General features: G+C 43.7%; 1 protein-coding gene across 1 annotated transcript in view; it reads right to left on the reverse strand.

Annotated features, from left to right (window-relative positions):
* Positions 1-25,166, reverse strand: part of LOC135558776 (oxysterol-binding protein-related protein 1-like) — a 40,738-nt gene extending 15,572 nt beyond the window's left edge. The window contains exons 1-16 of the mRNA XM_064992895.1: positions 25,043-25,166; positions 24,851-24,936; positions 24,685-24,759; positions 24,449-24,560; positions 24,184-24,269; positions 22,940-23,084; positions 22,149-22,216; positions 21,971-22,015; positions 21,702-21,775; positions 21,473-21,536; positions 21,142-21,243; positions 20,900-21,022; positions 20,615-20,693; positions 19,508-19,614; positions 5,512-5,683; positions 1,077-1,293 (exon numbers count right to left, since the gene is read on the reverse strand). Of these exons, the coding sequence (XP_064848967.1) occupies positions 1,077-1,293; positions 5,512-5,683; positions 19,508-19,614; positions 20,615-20,693; positions 20,900-21,022; positions 21,142-21,243; positions 21,473-21,536; positions 21,702-21,775; positions 21,971-22,015; positions 22,149-22,216; positions 22,940-23,084; positions 24,184-24,269; positions 24,449-24,560; positions 24,685-24,759; positions 24,851-24,936; positions 25,043-25,166 (1,679 nt within the window). The remainder of the gene's footprint in view (positions 1-1,076; positions 1,294-5,511; positions 5,684-19,507; positions 19,615-20,614; positions 20,694-20,899; positions 21,023-21,141; positions 21,244-21,472; positions 21,537-21,701; positions 21,776-21,970; positions 22,016-22,148; positions 22,217-22,939; positions 23,085-24,183; positions 24,270-24,448; positions 24,561-24,684; positions 24,760-24,850; positions 24,937-25,042) is intronic.
* Between the last annotated feature and the right edge of the window lie 525 nt (positions 25,167-25,691).

Raw genomic sequence — 25,691 nt, forward strand, 5'->3', positions numbered from 1 at the left:
ATACCTCATATCCCACCGATAATGCCTTGCATTACACCTGGGAAGAAAACACTTCAATTTGCACAACTTACCCCAAGGCCAACATTTTGACGATATTAGCCCACACAGCTACAAGGATGCACTTTCATGCTGAGTTAAGGGCCTCTTTAAAGCTTAGAGACCCCAAACTGATGTAATAGAACCATCTTAAAATTATTGGTGAAAAACTGTTTCTTGCTTACCACTTTTTCCATGTGGTTTCTTTCTTCACAGACTCCATGAAATGACAACCTCTTCCTAAATATTTGGTCAGATGATTCGTTGTGTGTGTGTGGTTTACTAGAAACAAGGGTGCCTCAACTCACTCCTTCGGTTCAACTTACCCCAATCTCCCCTACTTTTGACCAGGGCCCATAGGGCTCCCTCATTCCATCACACAACAGAGATGTATCTACACATACATAGCTAGAGAAGCTATAACTCTGAATGACAGCTATAGCGTATAAACAAGCTCCTCATCAATCTTTTACAACACACACACAGGCGCGCACACACACACACCCCTTTCCTCTCACTCAGTATTTCGTGCTCTAAACTGGCAAGCACTAAATTATTCACGGGTCAATTGTTTGGATTGAGAAAGAGAGGGCATGCAACCATCCTCATCCACAGAAATAAAGTAGACTGACCAATCTTCAAAAAGCCTTCTGCTCTGACCCAATGTACCAAGCACCAATAAGCCACTAGCCTGCTGAATCTGAATGACATCACTGTGGATGGAAAAACAAGAGACCCGTCTATGGGGCTTGGGTGCCCAAACACAGGAATAAAAACCTAGACGTACTGGGGTATATATATCACATTATATGCCGTTGGCTCTATTGCATAAAGTCATTTCCTACCAAATGTCATGTGATAAAAACACACATTTCGAAACAATACAATATAAATAATGATAGAATATACTAGAATAAATTAACCGCACCGTTAAAAGCCTTGCTTTAATATGAGCTGGAGAAGGGGACAAGAAAATCAAGCAGGAAACCAAGTTGAAAACAAGCTGTTTACATCACATATTAACTGCATCCTGACCCCACCTGTGTTTCTTCACTCCGTTGCATTGGGCCTTCTTGTCGCCATGGTTAACCTCCCCAGACATGTCACAGGCGGCAGCGGGTCCCCTGAGGGTGCTGCTGCTGAACAGAGAGGGCTCTCTCTCCTCTTCCTTCACCTCCCCTTCTTCCTCCTCTTCACACGAGTGTCCGGCCACAGACAGGAAGCCGCTCAGAGAGAGAGAATGCTCGTCGTCGGACTCTGCAGGGGGAGAGGGGGTGCCAGGGGCCAGAGACAGAGAGGGAGTCATGTCACCTTTGAGGAAGCAAAGCAAACCAAAACAAAAAAAAAAACTTTAATTCTGCAGCCTGCCTTCACACTCCTCCACCCGGTAGTGACTGACAGAACTCCCTCCTCCTCCTCCTCCCTCCCTCCCTCCCTGCAGCCAGCGAAACCACACCTGGGAGATAGGGTTCCTATGAGAGGCCACAAAGATGTTCACCTTCCTCTGGGTGCTGTGTCTGCTGTGGTTAGTACAGTACTCTGGCTCCGTCTCTAACTTAGACTGCATGTAACCGCTACTAGGGACAACACAGGTAGTAACACCCAGGAAAAAGGGGAGGGGAAACAGAACAAAGGAGGAGGAGCTAAGAGACTGGATCATAGAATATTGTATAATAGTTTTGTAGTTCTTTGTGTGAGGCAGGGTCACAGAGCTGATATTGCCAATAATGCTTTTAATGAAACAATTTAGCCGGCATGATCGGTTATGGGAACAAGCTTCAAAATCTCTCGTAAGTAGAGCAATGGTATTGATTGATTTAGGTCATGTGGCTTCATCCAATAATAACAAACAGACATGATGCATCTTTATTATGTAAACAAGGAAGACTGAAGATGTCTAACATGCTGGTCGATTTTCTCTCTCTTACATTGAACGTAAACACGGAATTATAGATTGCTGTAAGCAGGGTATATTTATAAGAGTAGGGAGAGAGAAAGCACTGACCAGTAGATCACTGTGGATGGATGAATGATGCAACAATCCCAGAGAACCAGGGATCACTCTAAAAATGCACAAACATACTGTATAGCAAAGCAGCACGCTCCTATTTTAGCCAGCATACAGTATCAATCACTACTCTACACTATGCTGGAGAAGCCCACAGAGTTCGACATCTATTTCAATACTAAAGCACTGTTAGCCAAGCATAGAGTAATTACTGTAGCTAACAATTCCATTTAATCTGGTCATATCATATTCTTAAAAGGTTTCACTTAACCAGCTCCTTTTGAATTGAGTTGGAATTTTAGTGCCTAACTACAGCGAGAGATATTTCCGCCTGAAACTAGAGAGAATATTTCAGCCTTAAGAAGCGCTTGCAAGCTGTCTCATTAGCCTTGGGATTCATCAGCAGTGGCCATTTTGAGTTTGTTACTTCTCTGCAACACTAGTTGTAAGGGCCATTATCCCAACATGGAGACAATTAGCCAGTGTAGCAGGTAGCTGATCGTTGGGTAACCAGCCGTGTGACACAGCGCTGGGATTGGTCATTAGACAGGAAGACATGGAGGGAGGCTGGCGTACCCTGGGGACCTTCTGGGCACCTCAGCCACCCTGTTAGCATGTGTAGTGAATCATGTTCCGTGCACACAGACAGAGACACATGCTGATATTGATTACTGCGTTGTTGGGAAAGGCATTTCACTGTACTTGTGCAAGTGACAATAAAAACTTGAAAACTAAAAAGGAGATGTTTTCGTAAATCTGTTACCAAAAGTTTTTCTTCCAGTAATTTTTCCAATATTTGTATTTATTTTGCATATACTTTGTAAATTGTTTGAAGCAGTCATTGTGCATAGAGTTGCATGGTTTGTTAAACTTTGAAATCAACGGTTTTTGTTTGGCACACATTTTAAACTGACAAATCGGAGAGCGCGTAATTCCATTACCGTGGAACTTCCCGAGGTCATACATCATTCAGCACACTGCACAATTACCAAGTCAGTCTCTGCAAACTGTATGAAGAAAGAACCATTACCGTGGAATTTCCCTAGGTCATACATCATTCAGCACACTGCACAATTATCAAGTCAGTCTCTGCAAACTGTATAAAAGAAAGAACCATTACCGTGGAACTTCCCTAGGTCATACATCATTCAGCACACTGCACAATTATCAAGTCAGTCTCTGCAAACTGTACAAAAGAAAGAACCAAATAAAGAGTGAAATCCTCCTCAGCCTCAGAAGCTACCGTCTGCTGGAGAGAGATGTGTTGCTGGATCCTGGAGGTGTCTGTGTTGCTGGATCCTGGAGGTGTCTGTGTTGCTGGATCCTGGAGGTGTCTGTGCTGCTGATAATAATAAACAAGGTGTCTGTGAACCTCAGCCGATTCTTCAGCACAGAAACAACTCCACAGGGGAAGTGGTTTTCATTACTGACAACAGTGTGGAGGAGCTTTAAGGTTAGGGAGCCAGGTAGGGTCAATGAACAATTTAGACTGAAGGAATCAACTCAGCTTTATCGTTCAGAGCTGCAGAGCCACGATAGTCAGCCGGCTCATTTTTTTATTACAGATTTACAAGGCTCGTTTAATTGGTTCTTATCTCGGTGTAGCTTTGTGTAACATCACTTTGTATAGAGGTGCTTATAGAGGTCTTTCAAACATGTTCTGAGGTACAGGTCAATGAAAAACAGAATAGCCTGAAACAAAAATATGTTAATGGTATAATTAATGTCAATTTTTGCGATCTTAAACAGCACCCTATTCTCTATATGCCTATACACACACACACACACACACACACACACTTAACAGACGGACCACGGTCCAGATTCAGACCCAGAAAGGGGTGAATACGGACCACGGTCCAGATTCAGACACAGAAAGGGGTGAATACGGACCACGGTCCAGATTCAGACACAGAAAGGGGTGAATACAGACCACGGTCCAGATTCAGACCCAGAAAGGGGTGAATACGGACCACGGACCAGATTCAGACCCAGAAAGGGGTGAATACGGACCACGGACCAGATTCAGACCCAGAATGGGATGAATACAGACCACGGACCAGATTCAGACACAGAAAGGGGTGAATACGGACCACGGTCCAGATTCAGACACAGAGAGGGGTGAATACGGACCACGGACCAGATTCAGACCCAGAAAGGGGTGAATACGGACCACGGACCAGATTCAGACCCAGAAAGGGGTGAATACGGACCACGGACCAGATTTTAGGAACTCAGTCGGCCTTTCAATTGAAAGCTGTTGAGAATTGTAATAGTAGAATGCATAAGGTGCAATTTAGACATTTGGGAGTGCATGGGCAGTTTCCCTAGTTATGTAATGTAGACATTTGGGAGTGCATGGGCAGTTTCCCTAGTTATGTAATGTAGACATTTGGTAGTGAATGGGCAGTTTCCCTAGTTATGTAATGTAGACATTTTGTAGTGCATGGGCAGTTTCCCTAGTTATATAATGTAGACATTTGGGAGTGCATGGGCAGTTTCCCTAGTTATGTAATGCAGACATTTGGGAGTGCATGGGCAGTTTCCCTAGTTATATAATGTAGACATTTGGGAGTGCATGGGCAGTTTCCCTAGTTATGTAATGCAGACATTTGGGAGTGCATGGGCAGTTTCCCTAGTTATGTAATGCAGACATTTGGGAGTGCATGGGCAGTTTCCCTAGTTATGTAATGTAGACATTTGGGAGTGCATGTGCAGTTTCCCTAGTTATGTAATGTAGACATTTGGTAGTGCATGGGCAGTTTCCCTAGTTATGTAATGTAGACATTTGGTAGTGCATGGGCAGTTTCCCTAGTTATGTAATGTAGACATTTGGTAGTGCTTGGGCAGTTTCCCTAGTTATGTAATGTAGACATTTGGTAGTGCATGGGCAGTTTCCCTAGTTATGTAATTCAGACATTTGGTAGTGCATGGGCAGTTTCCCTAGTTATGTAATTCAGACATTTGGGAGCGCATGGGCAGTTTCCCTAGTTATGTAATTCAGACATTTGGGAGCGCATGGGCAGTTTCCCTAGTTATGTAATTCACTGACAGATCTAAGAGAGCTATTTATAACCAGAAATGTCCAGCTGACCAAGTAGCCCATGTTAGCTTGGTAAGGAAGTTAGCCGATCTAAAACCTGTAGTTATCATGGCCAGATTGTGAGCACATGGGTGCCTGGAAGTCACTCAGGTATCACATAAACACACATACAGTACGATATGGCAAAATGTGTAGAATGGCAGGAAATTAGCTTTAAAACGGCTAAATGTTCTCACCACCCCATGGCTCAATGTGTAGAATCGCAGAAAAATTATCTTGACTTGTGTTCAAATACTAGTTGAGTATCCCCACCCTATATAGAATACTTCTAGAGCTCTGGTCAGTATGGCGCACTATGTAGGGAATAGGGTGCCATTTACGATGCATTCCAAGGGTTTAATGAAGACAGTTGGGTTTGACTGACCGGACAGGGCATCATAGAAGTCATCCTCTGTGAGTGTGCTTAGCGTGGAGGACCTCCTGCCTTTACAGGGGGACTGCTGGTCTAGATCCTGGTGCTCTGTAGCTAAGGTCTGGAGAGCCTCTGTTAGCAGCTTGTTCTTCTCTACTTCCTGCTCCAACTTCAGGCTCCACACCTGGGACACACACACACACGGTATATTAGACATGCCACAGTGTGCGGAACATGTGCACAACACACTTGTTGGCACATTAGACAAGACATGGCACAACATGCCATTACAAACACTCACACAGATAAACATTTGACATTTGTTTTAATGCATTTCTAACAGATCATGTGAAAAGCAGACTGTGATAGGTGTGTTTGTGGTATTGATCTCTTCCTCTGTAGAGTTCTGTGGTTGATAATGCTCCTGACGGGATGGCAGGTCATTGTTCTAACCCACGGCCCTTCAGATCCAGTTTCCTCCACTCTGAACCAAACACCCCGGTCTCAGACAGCACCGTGGCCCAGGATTGAGTGTCTCTCCTGGGCAACCTGAGCTCGGCTGGACTGGGGTGTTTGACTGGATAGCCATTTCCCCCTCTCTGATGCTGGTGCTGTGGATCCTCCACTAACCCCAGGAGCAAGAGACTAATAAACAGCAATCTGACAAAACAACACTCTTACCAAGCAACAGCCTACAGTACGTCATAAACTGGGGCTTTGATCACTCAAGAGACAGCTGGAAAGAAAGTCAACCTACTTCAAGTTATATTAATACAGTTTCTCTTTTTATGTGTTTCCAGAGAAAATAAGTACTGTGGTAAATACTGTAAATAAATGTGTAAAAACTAAAGTGTCGATTTTCCCTACTGAGAGGAGAAGTCAATTGAATTCTGAAAAGAAAGCTCAGTGACTGACGACAAAAACAGAGTGAGCCAAGACTCCACAGAGTGAGAAGATGCCAAAGTCACCTTGGGGAAGGAAGGAAGGCAGCCTGAGCCGACAGTCTCCGTCAGAAACTGGAGCCTGTAAATCAACTGTAAATCTGAGATAGCGAAGAGAAGTTACTGTCCCCTATAGTAGTACTGTGCATACATTGTCAAGCTTGTACTCAAAGTCAAAAGCAATCAATAACAACAAAACACCTCTAATGTAAAAATCATACTGTAGTCAGTGAGAGGGGTAGGGGACGGACTGAGAGAGTGTACTTGCTATCTATTCTATATGATTATTTAAAGACAGTAATGCCTAGGAATGAATTGGTGAATAAAATGGACTCGTTTACATAACTATATAAAAACAAGGAAGAAAGGGCCTCCCGAGTGGCACATCGGTCTCAGGAACTGCATCGCAGTGCTAGAGGCTTCACTACAGACCTGGTTTGATCCCAGGCTGTATCACAACCGGATGTGATCAGTAGTCCCATGCTGGTGATTTATTACTCTAAATGCCTTGGCATTTGGTTCAGCTGTCTGGCACCTAGCGTCAGCACACAATTGGCCCAGTGACGTCTGGGTTAGGGGAGGGTTTGGCCGGGGGGGCTTTACTTGGCTCATCTCACTCTAGCGACTCCTTGTGGCAGGGCGGGCGCCTGCAGGCTGACCTCGGTTGTCAGGAGAAACGGTGTTTCCTTCGACACATTGGTGTGGGCGTGTATTAAGAAGTGACTCGACCTTCGCCTCCCGAGACAATATTGAAATTGGGGAGAAAAAAAGGGGGTAAAATACAAAAACATCAACTTCAAAATCTGATGATTTTGATTTGATAAAAACTCCAAAAAGAGAACACTTCAACAGCAGAAGAACGTCTGTAGAGTGCAGTCACTATGATATGGCTTTCTTTGGAGTCAGAACACTTACAGATAGACATAGTAGACAGTAAAAAAAAACTCAAAGTAATTGCCTTGTAAGTTTACAGTGTCAGCCATAGCAGGTGCTGAGCTTTGGTGGGCTAAAACATTCATACAAAATACTCTTCATCCCCTCAAACCCAGACGATGGAGGAGAAACTACTGCAACATTATAATAATATACACTCAATCTTTCCTCTCTGGCTTCTAGCCCAACGTTAATTACCCAAGCCTGCTCCAGTGCTGCGTCTGAGGTCAGAGGTGAAGATGACTCCCGTGAATCAATATACTGATGCAGGTTGTGCCGAGCTTCTTTAAAAACAGCTCTTCTCTCTGCTCAATCAGGTTGGCAGGATCATTACTTTACCTTGGCTTTGATTGAACAACAACACATCAAACAGGAAGCAAGGCAAGGCAAACACGCTGCTGTATGTACCTGAAACAACATCAAAAGGGAATCCTGAACCCAATAAAACAGGATTTATTTTGGTCAAACCCTAACCTACATTAGGCCCCTATAAAATCTGTAATTGTTTTGCCTGACCCCCATTTAGTTTTCATTTTGTTTTTCCAGGTTTCTGTTTTCCCGTTTTTTCTGGTTTTCGCTCTCAAAAATCACACCTTTCTAATAGAAAAACAAAGATACTGTACAAAAATTAACATGTAAAGTGTTGGTCCCATGTTATGAGCTGAAATAAAATATCCCAGAAATGTTCCATATGAATGAAAAGCTTATTTCTCTCAAATTGTGTTTACATCCCTGTTAGTGACCATTTCTTATTTGCCAAGATAATCCATCCACCTGGCAGATGTGGCATATCAAGAATCTGATTAAACAGCACGATCATTACACTTGTGCTGGGGACAATAAAAGGCCACTCTAAAATGTGCAGTTTTGTCACACAACCCAATGCCACAGATGTCTCAAGTTGTGGGAGCTTGTAATTCCCATGCTGACTGCAGGAACGTCCAACAGAGCTGTTGCCAGAGAATTACACAGACGGGGAATTCTCCTTGTCTCTTCAGAAATATGCACTCTGTTCATGTCTTAAAATAAACTTGGGAAAATTAATAAACATTCAATACATTTAGTTGATTCCCTATTAAGTTAAATACATTTTTGAATACTGTTGAATTCAGTTGTGTCTGGATTGCGTCCGCGTTCTCCATATCGCTCCACTAACCTACTAACAAAAAGACTAGTATAAGACTAGTATAAACTGTACTGTATCTTCTTCACTTTCTGAAGGGTGGTAACATCAATTTCCTTTGTGAAATGCTGGTGATTTATTGCCATACTCTAAATTCCTTGGCATTTGCTTCAGCTGTCTGGCACCTAGCGTCAGAAACAGGCTATCTAGCCTTCCTTCTTTTCCCCCATATACTTACAGTACAGTAGGCCTGTCAAAATTTGACATTTTAGTCATTTAGCAGACACTTATCAAGAGCAAGCAGAGTTAAGTGCCTTGCTCAATGGCAAATCGACAGATGTTTTACCTAGTTGACTCTGGGATTTGTACCAGCGAGCTTTCCGTTACTGGTCCAATGCTCTTAACTGCTAGGCATATGAACACCAGCTAAGAAGACATCCTCTAGAGATCTCAATGGAGGTTATGTACTGGTTATGTCTTAATGGAGAGTTGGTATTGTAGCGAGAGGGAGAACATAAGATACGCTCTGGTCATAGGTCAGGGTTAGGCACAGTCTGTATGCTCTGGAGGGGGATTTCCTTAGATATATACTGAACAAAAATATAAATGCAACATGTAAAGTGTTGGTCCCATTACACATGTGCACCTTGTGCTGGAGACAATAAAAGGCAACTCTAAAATGTACAGTTGTCACACAATACAATGCCACGCGCAATTGCAATGGACTGCAGGAATGTCCACCAGATCTTTCGCCAGAGAATTGAATGTTAATTTCTCTACCATAAGCCGCCTCCAATGTTGTTTTAGAGAATTTTTAATAAAGCCCTTGTGTAGGGAAAAAACTCCACCCATGGCTGTGCCCCTGCCCAGTCGTGAAATCCATAGATTAGGGTCTAATAAATTCATTTCAATTGACGGATTTCCTTAAATAAACTAACTCCTATCACTGAACCTTGCCAAGTGCAAAATCCTATCAGTGACATTATTATTATTATTATTATTATTATTATTAACTCAGTTAAATCTGTGAAATTGTTGCATGTTGCGTTTATATTTTTTTCAGTATAATATCATAAATAAGTAAGTGAATAGATCAGATATAATAGACATTCAAATTTAGAAACCATCCTACACTACTGTTCAAAAGTTTGGGGTCACTTAGAAATGTCCTTGTTTTTGAAAGAAAAGCATATTTTTGTCCATTAGAATAACATCATAGCCTTCATTTTCACCACAGCCTTCATTTAATTTCTCAGAACAAGAATAGACTGACGGGTTTCAGAAGAAAGTTCTTTGTTTCTGGCCATTTTGAGCCTGTAATCGAACCCACAAATGCTGATGCTCAAGATACTCAACTAGTCTAAAGGCCAGTTTTATTGCTTCTTTAAATCAGCATAGTTTTCAGCTCTGCAAACATAATTGCAAAAGGGTTTTCTAATGATCCATGAGCTAATCCACGTTGATCATTTAAAAAAGGCTAACACAACCTGCCATTGGAAAACAGGAGAGATGGTTGCTGATAATGGGCCTCTGTACGCCTATGTATATATTCCATAACAAAATCAGCCGTTTCCAGGTACAATAGTCATTTACAATAATAACAATGTCTACATTATATTTCTGAAAAATGTGATGTTATTTTAAATGGACACTGTTGTTTTTCTTTTAAAAACAAGGACAATTCTAAGTGACCCCAAACTTTGAAGGGTAGTGGATCTACTGACTAAGTGTTGTCTGTTACTGAAAGATGCTTTGTTCACATCTTTACCCCTCTCCATTTCCCACTTCGATCACAATATGCAAGGAATATCTACTGGCCAGTAGAACATTCCAATCTAGGACATAATTATGAGAACCTTCCATTTTATGAGCATAACATTGGTAGATCTTAAAGCCAGCCTGACAGACCATCCTTATAAATAGTACATTCGTTCTCACTCTGCCCGTGAAATAAAACAAGCACTTGTCACCACAATGTTCACTATTCCACTCAGAATAAAGTAGTCGTCCTACTTGACAAGATGGCGCCGACAGACTTGGGTCACCCTGATTCCAGCTCCTAGCCATCTTTACAGTGTATATTTTTTGGCATGTTATTTCGTACATTATTTGCTCAAAACGTTTCTTGCATTATTACCGACGTCCAAAAATATATTTTGGATATTAGATTGGTGGTCACTCACCAGGATTTCAACACCTATACACACCCTTTTCTATTCATATACTATCCATACACTCCAGGGGTTGGAACCGTAATCGTTTTCCAATGGTTTCGTTCGGATCAGAACTATAATTTTTTTCCGTTCTGTTCCACTGTTTCGACCAGCAAAATAAAGTTCTGAAAAGGCTCGAACCCCCAAAAAGTACTGGTTCATTGTTCCTTTTTAAACCACTGAAACATACAGTACCAGTAAAAAGTCTGGACACACCTACTTATTCAAGGATTTTCTTTAGCAAAACTATGAAAAAAACACATATGGAATATTGTAACAAAAAGCGTCATATTTTATATTTGAGATTCTTCAAATAGCCTTTGCCTTGATGACAGCTTTGCACACTCTTGGCATTCTCTCAACCAGCTTCACCTGGAATGCATTTCAACAGTCTTGAAGGAGATCCCACATATGCTGAGCACTTATTAGCTGCTTTTCTTTCACTCTGCGGTCCAACTCAATCCAAACCATCTCAATTGGGTTGAGGTCAAGGGATTGTGGAGGCCAGCAGGTCATCTGATGCAGCACTCCATCACTCTCCTTGGTCAACTAGCACTTACACAGCCTGGGAGGTGTGTTGGGTCATTGTCCTGTTGAAAACCAAATGACAGCCCCACTAAGCGCAAACCAGATGGGATGGCATATTGCTGCAGAATGCTGTGGTAGCCATGCTGGTTAAGTTTGCCTTGAATTCTAAATAAATCACTGACAGTGTCACTAGCAAAGCATCCCCACACCACCTCCTCCATGCTTCACGGTGGGAAGCACACATGCAGAGATCATCCGTTCACCTACACTGCATCTCACAAAGACAAGGCGGTTGGAACCAAAAATCTCAAACTTGGACTCATCAGACCAAAGGACAGATTTCCACCAGTCTAATGTCCATTGCTCATCTTTCTTGGTCTAAGCAAGTCTTTTATTATTATTATTGATGTCCTTTAGTAGTGGTTTCTCTGCGGTAATTCGACCATGAAGGCCTGATTCACGCAGTCTCTTCTGAATAGTTGATGTTGAGATGTGTCTGTTACTTGAACTCTGAACTATTTATTTGGACTGAAATTTCTGAGCCTGCAGCAGAGGTAACTCTGGGTCTTCCTTTCCTGTGGTGGCCCTCATGAGAGGACCACCATGGATTGACTAACCTTCAAGTCTCAAAGAAATTTTGAACTGTCGTTTCTCTTTGCTTATTTGAGCTGTTTTTGCCATATGGACTTGGTATTTTATCAAATAGGGCTATCTTCTGTATACCACCCCTACCTTGTCACAACACAACTGATGGGTTCAAACTCACGAAGGAGGAAAGAAATTCCACAAATTAACAAGGCACACCTGTTAAATTAAATGCGTTCCTGGTGACTACCTCATGAAGCTGGTTGAGAGAATGCCAAGAGTGTGCAAAGCTGTCAACAAGGCAATGGGAGGCTACTTTGAAGACCTCAATTGAGTCTAATAGCAAAGGGTCTGAATAATTATGTAATTAAGGTTGTTTTTTTATTTGTAATAAATTTGCTAACATTTCAAAAACCTGTTTAGGCTTTGTCATTATAGGGTATTGTGTGTAGATTGATGAGGATGTTTTTTGATGTAACATAACAAAATGTGGAAAAAGTGAAGGGGTCTGAATACTTTCCGAATGCACTGGACACACATACAGTACATAACCAAAAGTATGTGGACACCTCCTCGTCGAACATCTCATTCCAAAATCATGGGCATTAATATGGAGTTGGTCCCCCCTTTGCTGCTAAAACAGCCTCCATTCTCCTGGGAAGGTCTGTACTTCTGTGCAGGTCAATCAAGTTCTTCCACACCGATCACGACAAACCATTTCTCTATGGACCTTGCTTTGTGCACGGGGGCATTGTCATGCTGAAACAGGAAAGGGCCTTCCCCAAACTGTTGCCACAAAGTTGGAAGCACAGAATTGTCAGGAATATCATTGTATGCTGTAACATTAAGATTTCCCTTCACTGGAACCAAGGGGCCTAACATGAAACATGAAAAACAGACCCAGACCATTATTCCTCCTCCAAACTTTACAGTTGGCACTATGCATTGGAGCAGATAGCCTTCTGACATCCAGCCTTCTCCTGACATCCAGCCCTCTCCTGACATCCAGCCCTCTCCTGACATCCAGCCCTCTCCTGACATCCAGCCCTCTCCTGACATCCAGCCCTCTCCTGACATCCAGCCCTCTCCTGACATCCAGCCTTCTCCTGACATCCAGCCTTCTCCTGACATCCAGCCTTCTCCTGACATCCAGCCTTCTCCTGACATCCAGCCTTCTCCTGACATCCAGCCTTCTCCTGACATCCAGCCTTCTCCTGACATCCAGCCTTCTCCTGACATCCAGCCTTCTCCTGACATCCGCCAAACCCAGACTACCAGATTGTGAAGCGTGATTCATCACACCAGAGAACGCGTTTCCACTGCTCCAGAGTCCAATGGCGGCGAGCTTTACACCACTCCAGCTGACGCTTGGCATTGCACATGTTGATCTTGTGTGCGGCTGCTCGGCCATGGAAACCCATTTCATGAAGCTCCCGATTAACAGTTTTCTGTGCTGACGTCGCTTCCAGAGGCAGTTTAGAACTTGGCATTGAGTGTTGCAACTGAGGCCTGATGATTTTTCAGCATTCGGCGGTCCCGTTCTGTGAGTCTGGCCTACCACTTCACGGTAGAGCCGTTGTTGCTCCTAGGCGTTTCCACTTCACAGTTGACCGGGCAGCTCTAGCATGGCAGAAATTTGTTGGAAAGATGGCATCCTATGATAGTATCACGTTGAAAGTCACTGAGCTCTTCAGTACAGGCCATTCTACTGACAATGTTTGTCTATAGAGATTGCATGGCTGTGTTCTCGATTTTATACACCTTGTCAGCAACGGGTGTGGCTGAAATAGCCTAATCCACAAATTTGAAGGGGTAGCCACCTACGTTTGGCTATGTAGTGTATTACTGCACTAGATGAGCTAGAAACATAAGAATTCTACTGCACCTGCGATAAAATCTGCAAAATATGTGTACACGATCAATACAATTTTATTTGACTCGTCTTTGTAGCTTGTCCTACTTGTCTTTGAAGCTACTGAAACTAAATGAACTCACGATGCAGCAGGAGCCCGAGCCAAGGAGACCCATTTGGGAATACTTTGTTGTGTAACGTGCCCCAGTGCTATTTCTCTCCTCCTCACTCTCCCCCCCCCCATCCCTCCATCCTCTCGCCTCAGCACACAAAGCGCTATTTTAGGCTCTACTGAGACTGAGGCTCTGTGGCTGTACTGGAAACACCTGGGACAATCACAGCCATCTGCCTTCCTACCCGGGACCATGAAGCTGCAAGCTTTAACTTTGTTTTCACGCAAGACGGGAAAGAGATTATGGGGCAAATGGCCCCCATCGAGGCTGTACATAAATTATTCATCAAAATGGGGTCATGGCTTCTTTACCACAAAGCAGTTTAGTCTCTCCACTCCCTTCCAGTTGTGCATTTAATTAAACATCTACATAATGTAGAAACTGCCATCAAAATTACTAAACGGTTTTAAAAACAATTCTAATAACATGCACAGTTAGACAATGGATGCAAACACAATAGATGCAAACAGATTTTTTTTTACTGAAATATAGCACATAAAACATTTGATTGGCACAGAAATCATTTGGGTGGGAATTCAGGTATTCAATTTGTCAAATTTAAATTGTGTTTTTAGAATGCACTCATACAGACCCCTTGACTTTTTCCATATTTTGTTACGTTACAGCCTTGTTCTAAAATTAATCAAATATTTTTTCCCCCTCACCAATCTACACACAATACCCCATAATGATGAAGCAAAAACAATTTTTGTGTGTGTGTGTGTGCAAATGTATAAGAAATATAAAACAAAAGTAACTTATTTACATAAGTGTTCAGACCTTTTGCTACAGTATGAGACTTCAATTGAGCTCCATTCGAGACTAGATCATGGGACCTGAAAAACTAATATCCTGTGTTTCTTAGAATCGTGGCTGAACGAGGACACAAATCAGACCATGATTCTATCCCTGTGCTTAGAGGCAAAATCTCAAACAGGAAGTACCAGTGACGGGCTCAATACAGAAGTGGTCCAATGAAGCGGATGCTAAGATACAGGACTGTTTTGCTCGCAGACTGGAATATGGAATTTACCATATCAGTCACCGGCTTCATTAATAAGTGCATCGACGAAGTCGTCCTCACAGTGATTGTACGTACACACCCCAACCAGAAGCCATGGATTACAGGCAACATCCGTATTGAGCTAAAGGCTAGAGCTGCCGCTTTCAAGGAGCGATACACCAATCCGGACGCTTATAAGAAATCCCACTAAGACTTCCGACGACCCATCAAACAGGCAAAGTGTCAGTACACGACAAAGATTGAATCCCACTAGGCCGGCCCCGACGCGTGACAGATGTGGCAGGGCTTGCAAACTATCACGGATTACAAAGGGAAACCCAGCCGTGAGTTGCCCAGCAAAGCGAGCCTACCAGTTGAGCTAAATGCCTTCCATACTCTCTTTGAGGCAAGCAACACTGGACCATGCATGAGAACACTAGCTGTTCCGGATGAATGTATGATCTCGCTCTCCGAAGCCGATTTGAGTAAGACCTCTAAGAGGTTAACATTCACAAGGACGTGTACTTAGGGCATGCACTGACCTACTGGCAAGTGTCTTCATTGACATTTTTAACCTATCCCTGACACGGTCTGTAATGGGTTGTTCCACCTCAAAAAGCACAAGGAAGAGGATTTTGACACCCACCATCTTAGCTCGTTCTGAAATCTTTTTTTATTAACCTTATTTTACCCCCTTTATTCTCACCAATATCATGATATCCAATTGCGATCTTGTCTCATTGCTGCAACTCCCCAACGAGCTCGGGCGAGTCGAAGGTCGAGTCGTGCGTCCTGTGAAACGTGACCCACCAAACAGAGCTTCTTAACCCCCGCCCCCTTAACCCGGAAGCTGCACCAATGTGTTGGAGCCTGATCTGACACAAGGAGTTGCAAGAACGTGATAGGCCAAGTAAAGCCCCCCCAGCCAAACCCTCCCCTAACACGGACAACGCTGGGCCAATTGTGCGTCGCCCTATGGGATTCCCGGTCACGGCCGGTTGTGACACAGCCTGGAATCAAACCTGGGTCTGTAGTGACACCTCAAGCACTGCGATGCAGTGCCTTAGACCGCTGCGCCACTTGGGAGGCCTGAAATTGTTTCTGTTGTTATAAACAGATAAGATTAGCATTTCTGTAATATTATTTTGTTTAAATATAATTTAGTCTCTGAGAAATTAAGGTAATTGATTGCATCTAAAGTGAGCATTTTTATTTCTAGGATTAGTATAATTTTCAATAAATATAGTACCCAACATCCGATTTGGACCAAACTTTTTTCTAACAAGGAGTTAGAAATGAGGAATCCAAAGGAATGTTCAAAAGCGACCCATGGACCCTCCACGCCCCACGCCAATCCCACCCCAACAACGAGTATATAGTATCAGTTCTCTGTGTCTGACAAATATTATGTATCTGCGGCTCTGATTATTGTTTCTTTATCCTATGTAATGTACTCCCAGTGAAATTGGTAGTTTCCCCCCCCCCCCCGACAAATTAGTCATTGAAGTTATGTTTATGTCCCATTCTACATCCTGATATTACCAGGTTCTGACCACTAGATGGTGCTGTTCCTGCTTGAATGTGAAAAAAAGTTTGAAGTCCCCTCAACGTTAAAGGGATAGTTCAGCCAAATTACAAAATTACATTGGTTTCCACTCCACACTGCCCTCACCCATCTGGACAAAAGGAATACCTATGTAAAAATGCTGTTCATTGACTACAGCTCATCACCAAGCTCAGGACCATGGGACTGAACACCTCCCTCTGCAACTGGATCCTGGACTTCCTGATGGGCCACCCCCAGGTGGTGAGGGTAGCCAACAACACATCTGCCATGCTGACCATCAACACAGGGGCCCCTCAGGGGTGTGTGCCTAGTACCCTCCTGTACGCCCTGTTCATCCACGACTGTGTGGCCGTGCATGACTCCAACACCATCATCAAGTTTGCTGACGACACGACTTCGGTAGGATTGATCACCGACGACGATAAGGCTGCTTATAGTAAGGTCACCAGAGACCTGGCAGTGTGGCGCCAGGACAACAACCTTTCCCTCAACGTCAGCAAGCTAAATGAGCTGATAATGGACTACAGGAAATGGAGAGGCGAGCTTCAAGGTCTTCGGTGTCTACATCACTAAGGAATTAACATGGTCCACAGAGACCCATACAGTTGTGAAGAGGGTACAACAGCACCTCTTCCCCCTCAGGAGGCTGAAAAGATTTAGCATGGGTCCTCAGCTCCTCATTGAGAGCAGGCTGCACCACCGCTTGGTACGGCAACAGCAAGGCACGCCACCACAAGATGCTCCAGAGGGTGGTGATGTGGCCCAGTACATCACTGGGGCCAAGCACCCTGCAATCCAGGACCTGCATACTAGGTGGTGTCAGACGAAGGCCCACAATATTTTCAAAGACTTCAGCCACCCAAGCCAAGGTTCAGAGTTTTCCCTTGTAGTGGGGCAGCTTGTTCCTGGCCCTACTGGTAAACAATGACTGTGGCCAGGAGTTTTTCCTAATCTGAGTCACACAGTCTGGAGAAACTACTGGCTCTACCTAGATTACATGACTGTGGCCCTGAGTTTTCCCTGGTCAGGTCAGGTTTCCTAGTCAAGAAAAACTCAGGGTCCTATTAATCATGACGTGAAGAATGGCTGGGTAGGCAGAAGCTGCAGCAGTAGTGACAGCTGTGTCTGTGGCAGGAACAGTGGAATGGAGATGGATGGAATGATTAAGTTTGATACTGTCCATCTCTCCCTCCTTGACACTCTGCTAGGTGTCTTAATCCCATTAGTCTGATCTAACACATCCCACTCAGAGGGAGCCGACACATCGTAGTACTTCTTCAGACTTATCATGTGATTCTTGTCAAAGCATCTAATCCCCTGTGGTCGGCTGTCGGGCCAGTGAGCCCGTTTGACACTCACTTTGCATCTCTCACTGTGGACAGAATCTTCCAGAACACTATAGTCTTAACCGAGATATTCGGAGATCTATCAGACAGAACTAGCCCAGGACCAGCACACAGAAGGCAATGTATCCAACCACTGTGGGGTCATTCAAACACCAACTCAAACTGTTATTTTTACACAGTGATCTACTTTTTCCAGGCATATTTGTTTCTTTACAATGAAGCTGATGAAAGATACTGGTATATGAATACAGTCATACCATCAATGACTTACTGCATTCAAACAGTATTGCAGAGGAAGTCTGTCATACAACCTTCCCTCTGGGTATGCCATTACAGTACCAGATGCTAAAGTCCAAGTTCACTGAACACAGTATTAAGGTAATCACTGTTTGTCCTTACTGTGTTGCTAAATCTCTTCTCCAGGTACTTTTCCTAATGCTCTAACGAAATGGCAGAGTACACTACAATAAACAACCCCAATGTCATAAAATTACTAAATAATTCCAGATAAGTCAGAAATGCACTGAACACTATGCGAACCCCTCTTCGTGTGTACTCAATGCCCCACATCACCATCAGAGCAGTCAAGACAACTTGTTCTGAATGTAAAACGCCTGTTTAGAATAATCTCCTACCTACAACATTGAAAAACTACACACCTGAACAATCTTCAATTACAAAGCCCCACAATGGAACAAGCAGGGTCTACAGAGACCAGTCTATTGCAAATAGACCCAGTAGAAAATGAAAACAAAGAGAGGAGGTTTGTCTGTACCTGAGCGGATGGAGGGCACTGCTGTCACCGATCCTCCTTTCTCCTGTCCGGGATGCTCTGCTGGGTGGTGGAAGTGTGCCTGCTTGTGTGTGTGTGTGTGTGTCAGCCTCTCCAGTGTTAATATGCATATGCTTTAGTTCTGTCTATAAACAAGCAGTATTTTCCTTGATTGAGTGTGTGTGTGCTTGGAGGAGTGTGCAGGTTTGTGTGTGCGCGCGTGCCTGTGCTGATCTGCGGGCCGAGTGCAGAGCTCAGCATAAAAGCGGATCTTGCGCAGCTCTGTCCTTGCTGCAGGCTCGCGCCAGTGATTAATAAACTGTTGTAATTATGTCCCAAGGGCATGGCCCGGCCACTAGGACACACACCCCTCCATACTACACACATACACAGCCCTTCCCAATCCACCACCCCCAGTCACACTCCGCTACTGGCCAGTCACAACAGGGGGGTGGGCTAGAGGCTTCTATAACCCATTCACCATGAATGAATCAGCCAATAAGAACACAGCACGTAAACAATTGTGTAAGCATCAATACGAGTGAACGGGCTAGATGCTTTTCATCAATGAATTTTGAATCGCATAATATCACAGCCTGTTTGGTCTTTTTAGGACCAATCACCCCCCTTTTTAACAGAGGCATAGCGTGTCCTCTGGTTGGAAAGATGCTCCACATAAAACAGCCCTCTGAGTAAAAAAAGCAATGTGACCAACAAATTGTTTAAAAATAGCCTGGGTCGCATACAATTCAAACCACGTCTTAGGGGGAGTGTTGCTGATCTAGGATCCTTTTAGATTATAATGAATATGATTATATGTACAGGAGGGACCTGATTCTAGATCAGCACTGAGATGCTTTATGACTGAGGTGAGATTGGAGGGGTGTGGTAGAGGTAGGTTTGGAGAGGTGAGGTAGAAGTGAGGTTGGAGGGGTGAGCTAGGAGGTGAGGGAGCTATAGTAGTTAGCGTACCTCCTGTTGTTTGGCAAACAGGCTCAGACAGAAGTGTAGGGCAGAGCTGGTCTCCCTGGAGAGGTCACTGGTCTCCCTGGCCTTCAGCAGGAGAGGAGTAGCCAATGCTGGAACACAGAGGAAAGAGTTAGGGCGAAGAGGGGATAGAGTTAGGGCGAAGAGGGGATAGAGTTAGGGCGAAGAGGGGATAGAGTTAGGGCGAAGAGGGGATAGAGTTAGGGCGAAGAGGGGATAGAGTTAGGGCGAAGAGGGGATAGAGTTAGGGCGAAGAGGGGATAGAGTTAGGGCGAAGAGGGGATAGAGTTAGGGCGAAGAGGGGATAGAGTTAGGGCGAAGAGGGGAAAGAGTTAGGGCGCAGAGGGGAAAGAGTTAGGGCGCAGAGGGGAAAGAGTTAGGGCGCAGAGGGGAAAGAGTTAGGGCGAAGAGGGGAAAGAGTTAGGGCGAAGAGAGGAAAGAGTTAGGGCCATAGAGATATACAGTCAACACTATACAGTTCTATCTAATTGTGTGGCTAGGCCTTTCACACCATCCGACAGTTACACACATTACATAAATGTTTATTTTAATCAAAGGTTAATCATATCCCAAACTCTATCGAATAGTGGTCCTTGCTGAGGCTTGTTCTATAGAATTTACAGGGTTAATACATGCCAATATCAGTAAAAGAGGCACTGTGATTGAATGACAAGATCATTTAACATGTGGTCGGATTGTGTTCAGATCTGTCTGTATGCATTCTCTGCGGCTTTCTCCTCAGTCTGGATGCAATCAGACTACCGAAAGCACATACAGTGGTCGACGTCATCAACACTCCTCCCACAAGTGTCCAGAAAACTTGTGTTTTGGGACCGAGAGGCATTTTTTCGTTATATTGTAGGAGAAAATAAGTCCATAGAGTGTTAGCTGACCTCAAATGCTAATCAAAAATGTTTTAAAAAGAGTTATGCTAACCCCTTTGCAATCCCTTGATCAGAACTCTATGATCCGAATACTAAAGCTGCATGAACTGTCAAGTCTAGACACGGCCATAGACCGACAGACAGTAAATGAGAGAGACTGGCAGAAGCTGTGAAGGAGCAGTGAGAACATGAATAGGAGATCTCTTACTGTTGTTCTCCTCATTCTTCACCATGGACAGAAAAATAGACACTTGAGTCTCCAATTTCTGCTGGCAGGCTTCAGCAGCCTGCAAAGGAGCGAGAGAGACACTTTACCTTGTGGAAGTACACACTGGCCACACACAGCTTTGATAGGACGTTATTCACTTGCCTTTAAAAGTCTATTGTAGTGCGGATGTAAATCGGTGTTGGTTTGAATCCCAGTCTGATTATGTGTGTGTACGTGTGGCATTGGGTGGAAAATATACTGCGGGTGGAAAATAATTGCGTCAACCTGGAGGGAGTCTGTTAGGTCCCCCAGTGTAGCTTCATCCCCCTCCTCATCCTCAGTGGTCTGCTCCTGGGTAGTGTTACAGCTGCTGTAGGCCGTATGCTCCTCCAGGGCATCCAGCCATCTCTGCACGCACACACAAACAAATAAATCACACCAACAACAAAAAAAAATAGGCCTATGTGTTGTAAACTATGAAGTGCGATGTCCCAAACCACATAATATCTATCCTAGGAGAACTTCACTTTTCTGATAGCCTCTGGATTCGTCTTAGATGGCACCTTGAAGTGATGGAGACTGTGATCAAAGCACCAGAGGCTGAATAAACACTTGTCCCATGCTTTTACCTGGAGGAATATGAATCAAATTCAGTCAAACAAACAATAGCCAATATAGATATGAAAATAGGTATTTCTAATATCAACATGTGATTAAAATGCGTTCCAAGAACGGAGGTGTTGGGTTTTGGAGGGTAGGCCTATAAGTGACAGTAAAGGGTTACTGTATTTTGTGCTGTCCACATCTCAATGTTTGGTAAAGCATTGAACACAGAACCCTGGCCTGGTGCCTACCTACCCTGCAGTGAGCTTTCATCAGAGCCTTAGCGCCTTGCTTCCGGACATCCGCCACGGCATCAGCTCTAGAAACAAACACAGACAGAAAGATAAAGCTATCAAGAGCTTTTCACTGTACTACCTCAAGCTCTTCAGGGGAAAACAGGAGGAGCAAGGGGCTGTGTATGCAATAGGGAGGGGAGAGAGAGAGAGAGAGAGATGAGGAGGGGGAAGAAGGTTGGAGGACTCACTGTCTAGGGTACCAGGACAGGACCCCATCTTGAATGACCACCCAATGGGAACGCCATGCCAGGAACCTGGAACTCTGTATTGGACAGGGCCAAGGACAGTATCGCTATACTATACTGAAGGATGTCAGTTTTCAGTAGTTTCAGTAACACTAAACACCACTGGTCTATACTGTACACATCTTACAGTAGGTACTGTATGAAATCATTGAATTACATTCAAGAATGTACAGAATATAAGAATACTTGTTGTGAATAAAACACAAGAATACCTTCCATAGGAGGCCTTCAAACTTCTGCACACCACTAACTGTATCCTTAGGGGAAGAAAAAACATTTCTGTTTCATGAGTATTTTGTAAGTCATGATTTCATCGAAAACTAGAGCACTGGACTGATGCTTTTAACAGTATCTGCAGCTTTTCACTGCAGTGTTCTTCTCGCACCTCACCTGGTCACGACTGCCCTCCAGAATCTGCTTAATCTCCTCACTGCAGGCCAGGTCAAACACTGTTTGGTCTGCAACAGAACCAAGCCATTTATCAGACTATTATCATTTACCTCCATCTAAAAATCTCATTTAACTGTACAGTATATGAGAATATGATATATTAACGGTGTAAATAGTATTTTTGCTGTCTCTTGGTGTCTTTCCAATATATAAAACTCTTATTTAAAAACAAATGTTTTGAATGTAATATCTTATGTTGTTCATGTCTATAAGTGTTCTGTACCTTGTCATGTATTTGTACGTTCTATGTGGACCCCAGGAAGAGTTGCTGCTGCATGGGCAGATGCGAATGGGGTTCCAAAACAACTCAACTAAACCTCCTACCAGCTGACAGGGAGGGAGGCAGTGAATACACCACATAGGATTTTCCCAAATGGCAACCTTCCCCCTATATAGTGGACTACTTTTGATAAGGGCCCATAGAGATAGGGAAGAAGGTGCCATTAGGGACGCAGTCAGACACCAGCTAAGTAGGCGTATCGTTTGTTTCGCAAATGTGGTAATCTATACACCTCCTTTCTTTTTCTACACATTATGAAACTTAAGTGATGATGATTTCAAACTACATCCAGACTCTATCAAATGTGATATCCATGCAAACAAAGTCCCACTTACAAAAAATATAATAGATTTTCCATACAAAGGATGTGCATGTTGAGGATAGGTCAATTATGGTTTACCCAAAATTCTGTTTTTATTTCCTCAGTGGACATTTCAGTAGGGAAACATACCACTCTTGTTCTTCATGCTGGAGCTAGCTCCACACTTGAGCAGCTTTACAACACACTGCTTCTGCCCCCTGTAGGCAGCACAGTGCAAAGGCGTGTTCCCCTGCAGGTCTCGACAATCGATGTCAGGAGGCCGCTTCCCGCTGAGCTGAAAAAGGAACATCTAAAGTGAATGAATTAAGCACATGGTGTCTTAACATGCATGCATGTAAGTCAAATCTGCATGTAAGCAATCAATATATATATGTGCAAACTACATGGGTCCTCAGATCTTCAAAAGGTTCTACAGCTGCACCATCGAGAGCATCCTGACTGGTTGCATCACTGCCTGGTATGGCAACTGCTCGGCCTCCAGAGGGTAGTGTGTATGGCCCAGTACACGCTTCCTGCAATCCAGGACCTCTATACCAGGCGGTGTCAGAGGAAGACCCTAAAAATTGTCAGAGACCCCAGCCACCCTAGACATAGACGGTTCTCTCTGCTACCGCACAGCAAGAGGTACCGGAGCACCAAGTCTAGGTCCAAGAGGCTTCTAAACAGCTTCTACCCCCAAGCCATAAGACTCCTGAACATCTAATCAAATGCATTGCACCCCCCCCCCACCCTCTTCTAACACCACTGCTACTCTGTTATCTATGCATTGCCATTTTAATAACTCTACCTACGTGTACATATTACCTCAATTACCTCGACTAGCTGGTGCCACACATTGGCTCTGTACCCCCTGTATATAGTCTCACTATTGTTATTTTCCTGCTGCTCTATAACTACTTGTTACTTTTATTCATTTTTTTAAAACTGTATTGTTGGTGAGGGGCTTGTAAGTAAGCACTTCACTGCAAGGTGAACACCTGTTGTATTCAGCGCATGTGACTAATACAATTTGATGTGTATAGAACCAAACAGGTTTGTTGCATAATCTTGGTTCCTCAATGGGAAGGACTAGGTTGACCTCTTCAATTACGAGGTCAGTAACCAAGCTGAAGACAATAACATGAAAGCTCAAGTCATGTGTACAGTGCTTAATCATCAAGAAGACCAAAGCCACGCTTCTACTACCCCATTCTGAGGTAAAGAGGCTATGCCCTAAAGGGCACCCTATTCCCATATAGTGCACTACCTTTGACCCGAGTCCTATGGGCCCCGATAGATCTCTGGTCAAAAGTAGTTCACTTTTTAGGGAATAGGGTGCCATTTGGGAGGTAACCAGAGGTTCAGTGGAGGGTCAGAGATGATCAGATGCTGACCAGCTCAGACAGGGTGAAGACGTCTCCCTCTCTGGCCGCCTCCAGAAGTTTCTCCTCCTGTCTCCTCTCAGCTCTTCTCTCTGCAGCTGCACAACATTAAACAGGGATTGTGAAACCGGGGTAGTGTTCAGTAGGGCACACTGTAGCAAAACATTATGCAAAGGGGGGAAAAAATGCTTAATATTTGACCTACTGAACAAAATCTAGTGCAGCGATGAAGAGTCCATCAATCATTCCTCTATTATAATCCCTAATCACAACCTACCCTCCAGCATGGTGTTGATTTCATCATCCTCAGTGACAGCTTTAGGGATCTGTGCTTTCCCGTTGATGATAGTGGAACTGGCATCATATCGCAGCAGCAACAGAACTACCTCCTGTGAGAGAAAATAGGATTACGTTCTCCATAGAAATGCACCACTAAGTAGCCGTGCACACTGCATTACCTGAACAGATCTTGTACACACATGTATCTGTGTAAAAAGCCCATGAAAGGTTTACCTTTCTTCCTGCTAAGGCAGCTTTGTGTAGAGGTGTGTCACCCATGCTATTCTGCAAATTCACATCAGCACCAGCCTAACAAACAGACACATACTGATGCTCACACATATATTTTAGGAAAATACACTAGGTCAAACATACATAATATAGTCTGTATTATTCTCACCTTGAGCAACTCCTCCACAACATCTTTGTGTCCATAGTAGCAGGCCAGATGTAGAGGTGTCCAACCTGCACTGGTCTTGGTCTTTCCTGGGCCATCACACCAGTCATTTAACAGTGGACTGATTACCAGAACAGCAACAGGCTTCTCAACATAAGATGATGATACATTAGACTACATTTAGTTAAAGGATACCTCTGCAATTGATGTTGAGTCTGAGATCTTGCTCAATCCGTAGCTGCAGAAGACACTGGATGAGAGAGAGGCTTCCAGTCTTGGCATAGTGGAGTAACTGCTCCTCGGGATCTGACAGGTCCATCACTGAAACTCAGAACTTCGTTATTGAGGAAAAATAGACTTACATGTGGATGTCTCACTGAGCTAGCTTAATAAATTAACTTTAAAAAAACCTGTCGCTCTGGAGCCCGTCTGATAATTGACTCAAATGTTTTTTTTTTAAATGTACAACTATAATTAAACAACAATACATAGCTCAATAATTACAGATAGACCCTTACTAAATCTGCATCACTGTTAGAATTTCTGATGTAACTTTAAATTACTTCTGGGTTAGTTGCCAGAGTCGCTCTCCTCGCCAGGAGTGTATTCATTATTGAAACTGTTTAAGAACCAAACTGAAGCAAATAGGACAAACGGAACGAAACCTACGTTAATTTGTCCAATAGAAACTCTCGTTTTCGTTGCAAAACTGTTTCTGTTGCAAAACGTACTGCAACAAACAAAAAGTTTTGCAACAGAATCGGCGTAATGAATATAACCCTGGACAAACTGGTATTGATAGATTCGACTCAACGTGTAACGTACGAAAATGTTTACAAGCACC

Source organism: Oncorhynchus masou, chromosome 17, assembly GCF_036934945.1.
Source record: "Oncorhynchus masou masou isolate Uvic2021 chromosome 17, UVic_Omas_1.1, whole genome shotgun sequence".
In the NCBI taxonomy this organism is placed as follows: Eukaryota; Metazoa; Chordata; class Actinopteri; order Salmoniformes; family Salmonidae; genus Oncorhynchus; species Oncorhynchus masou.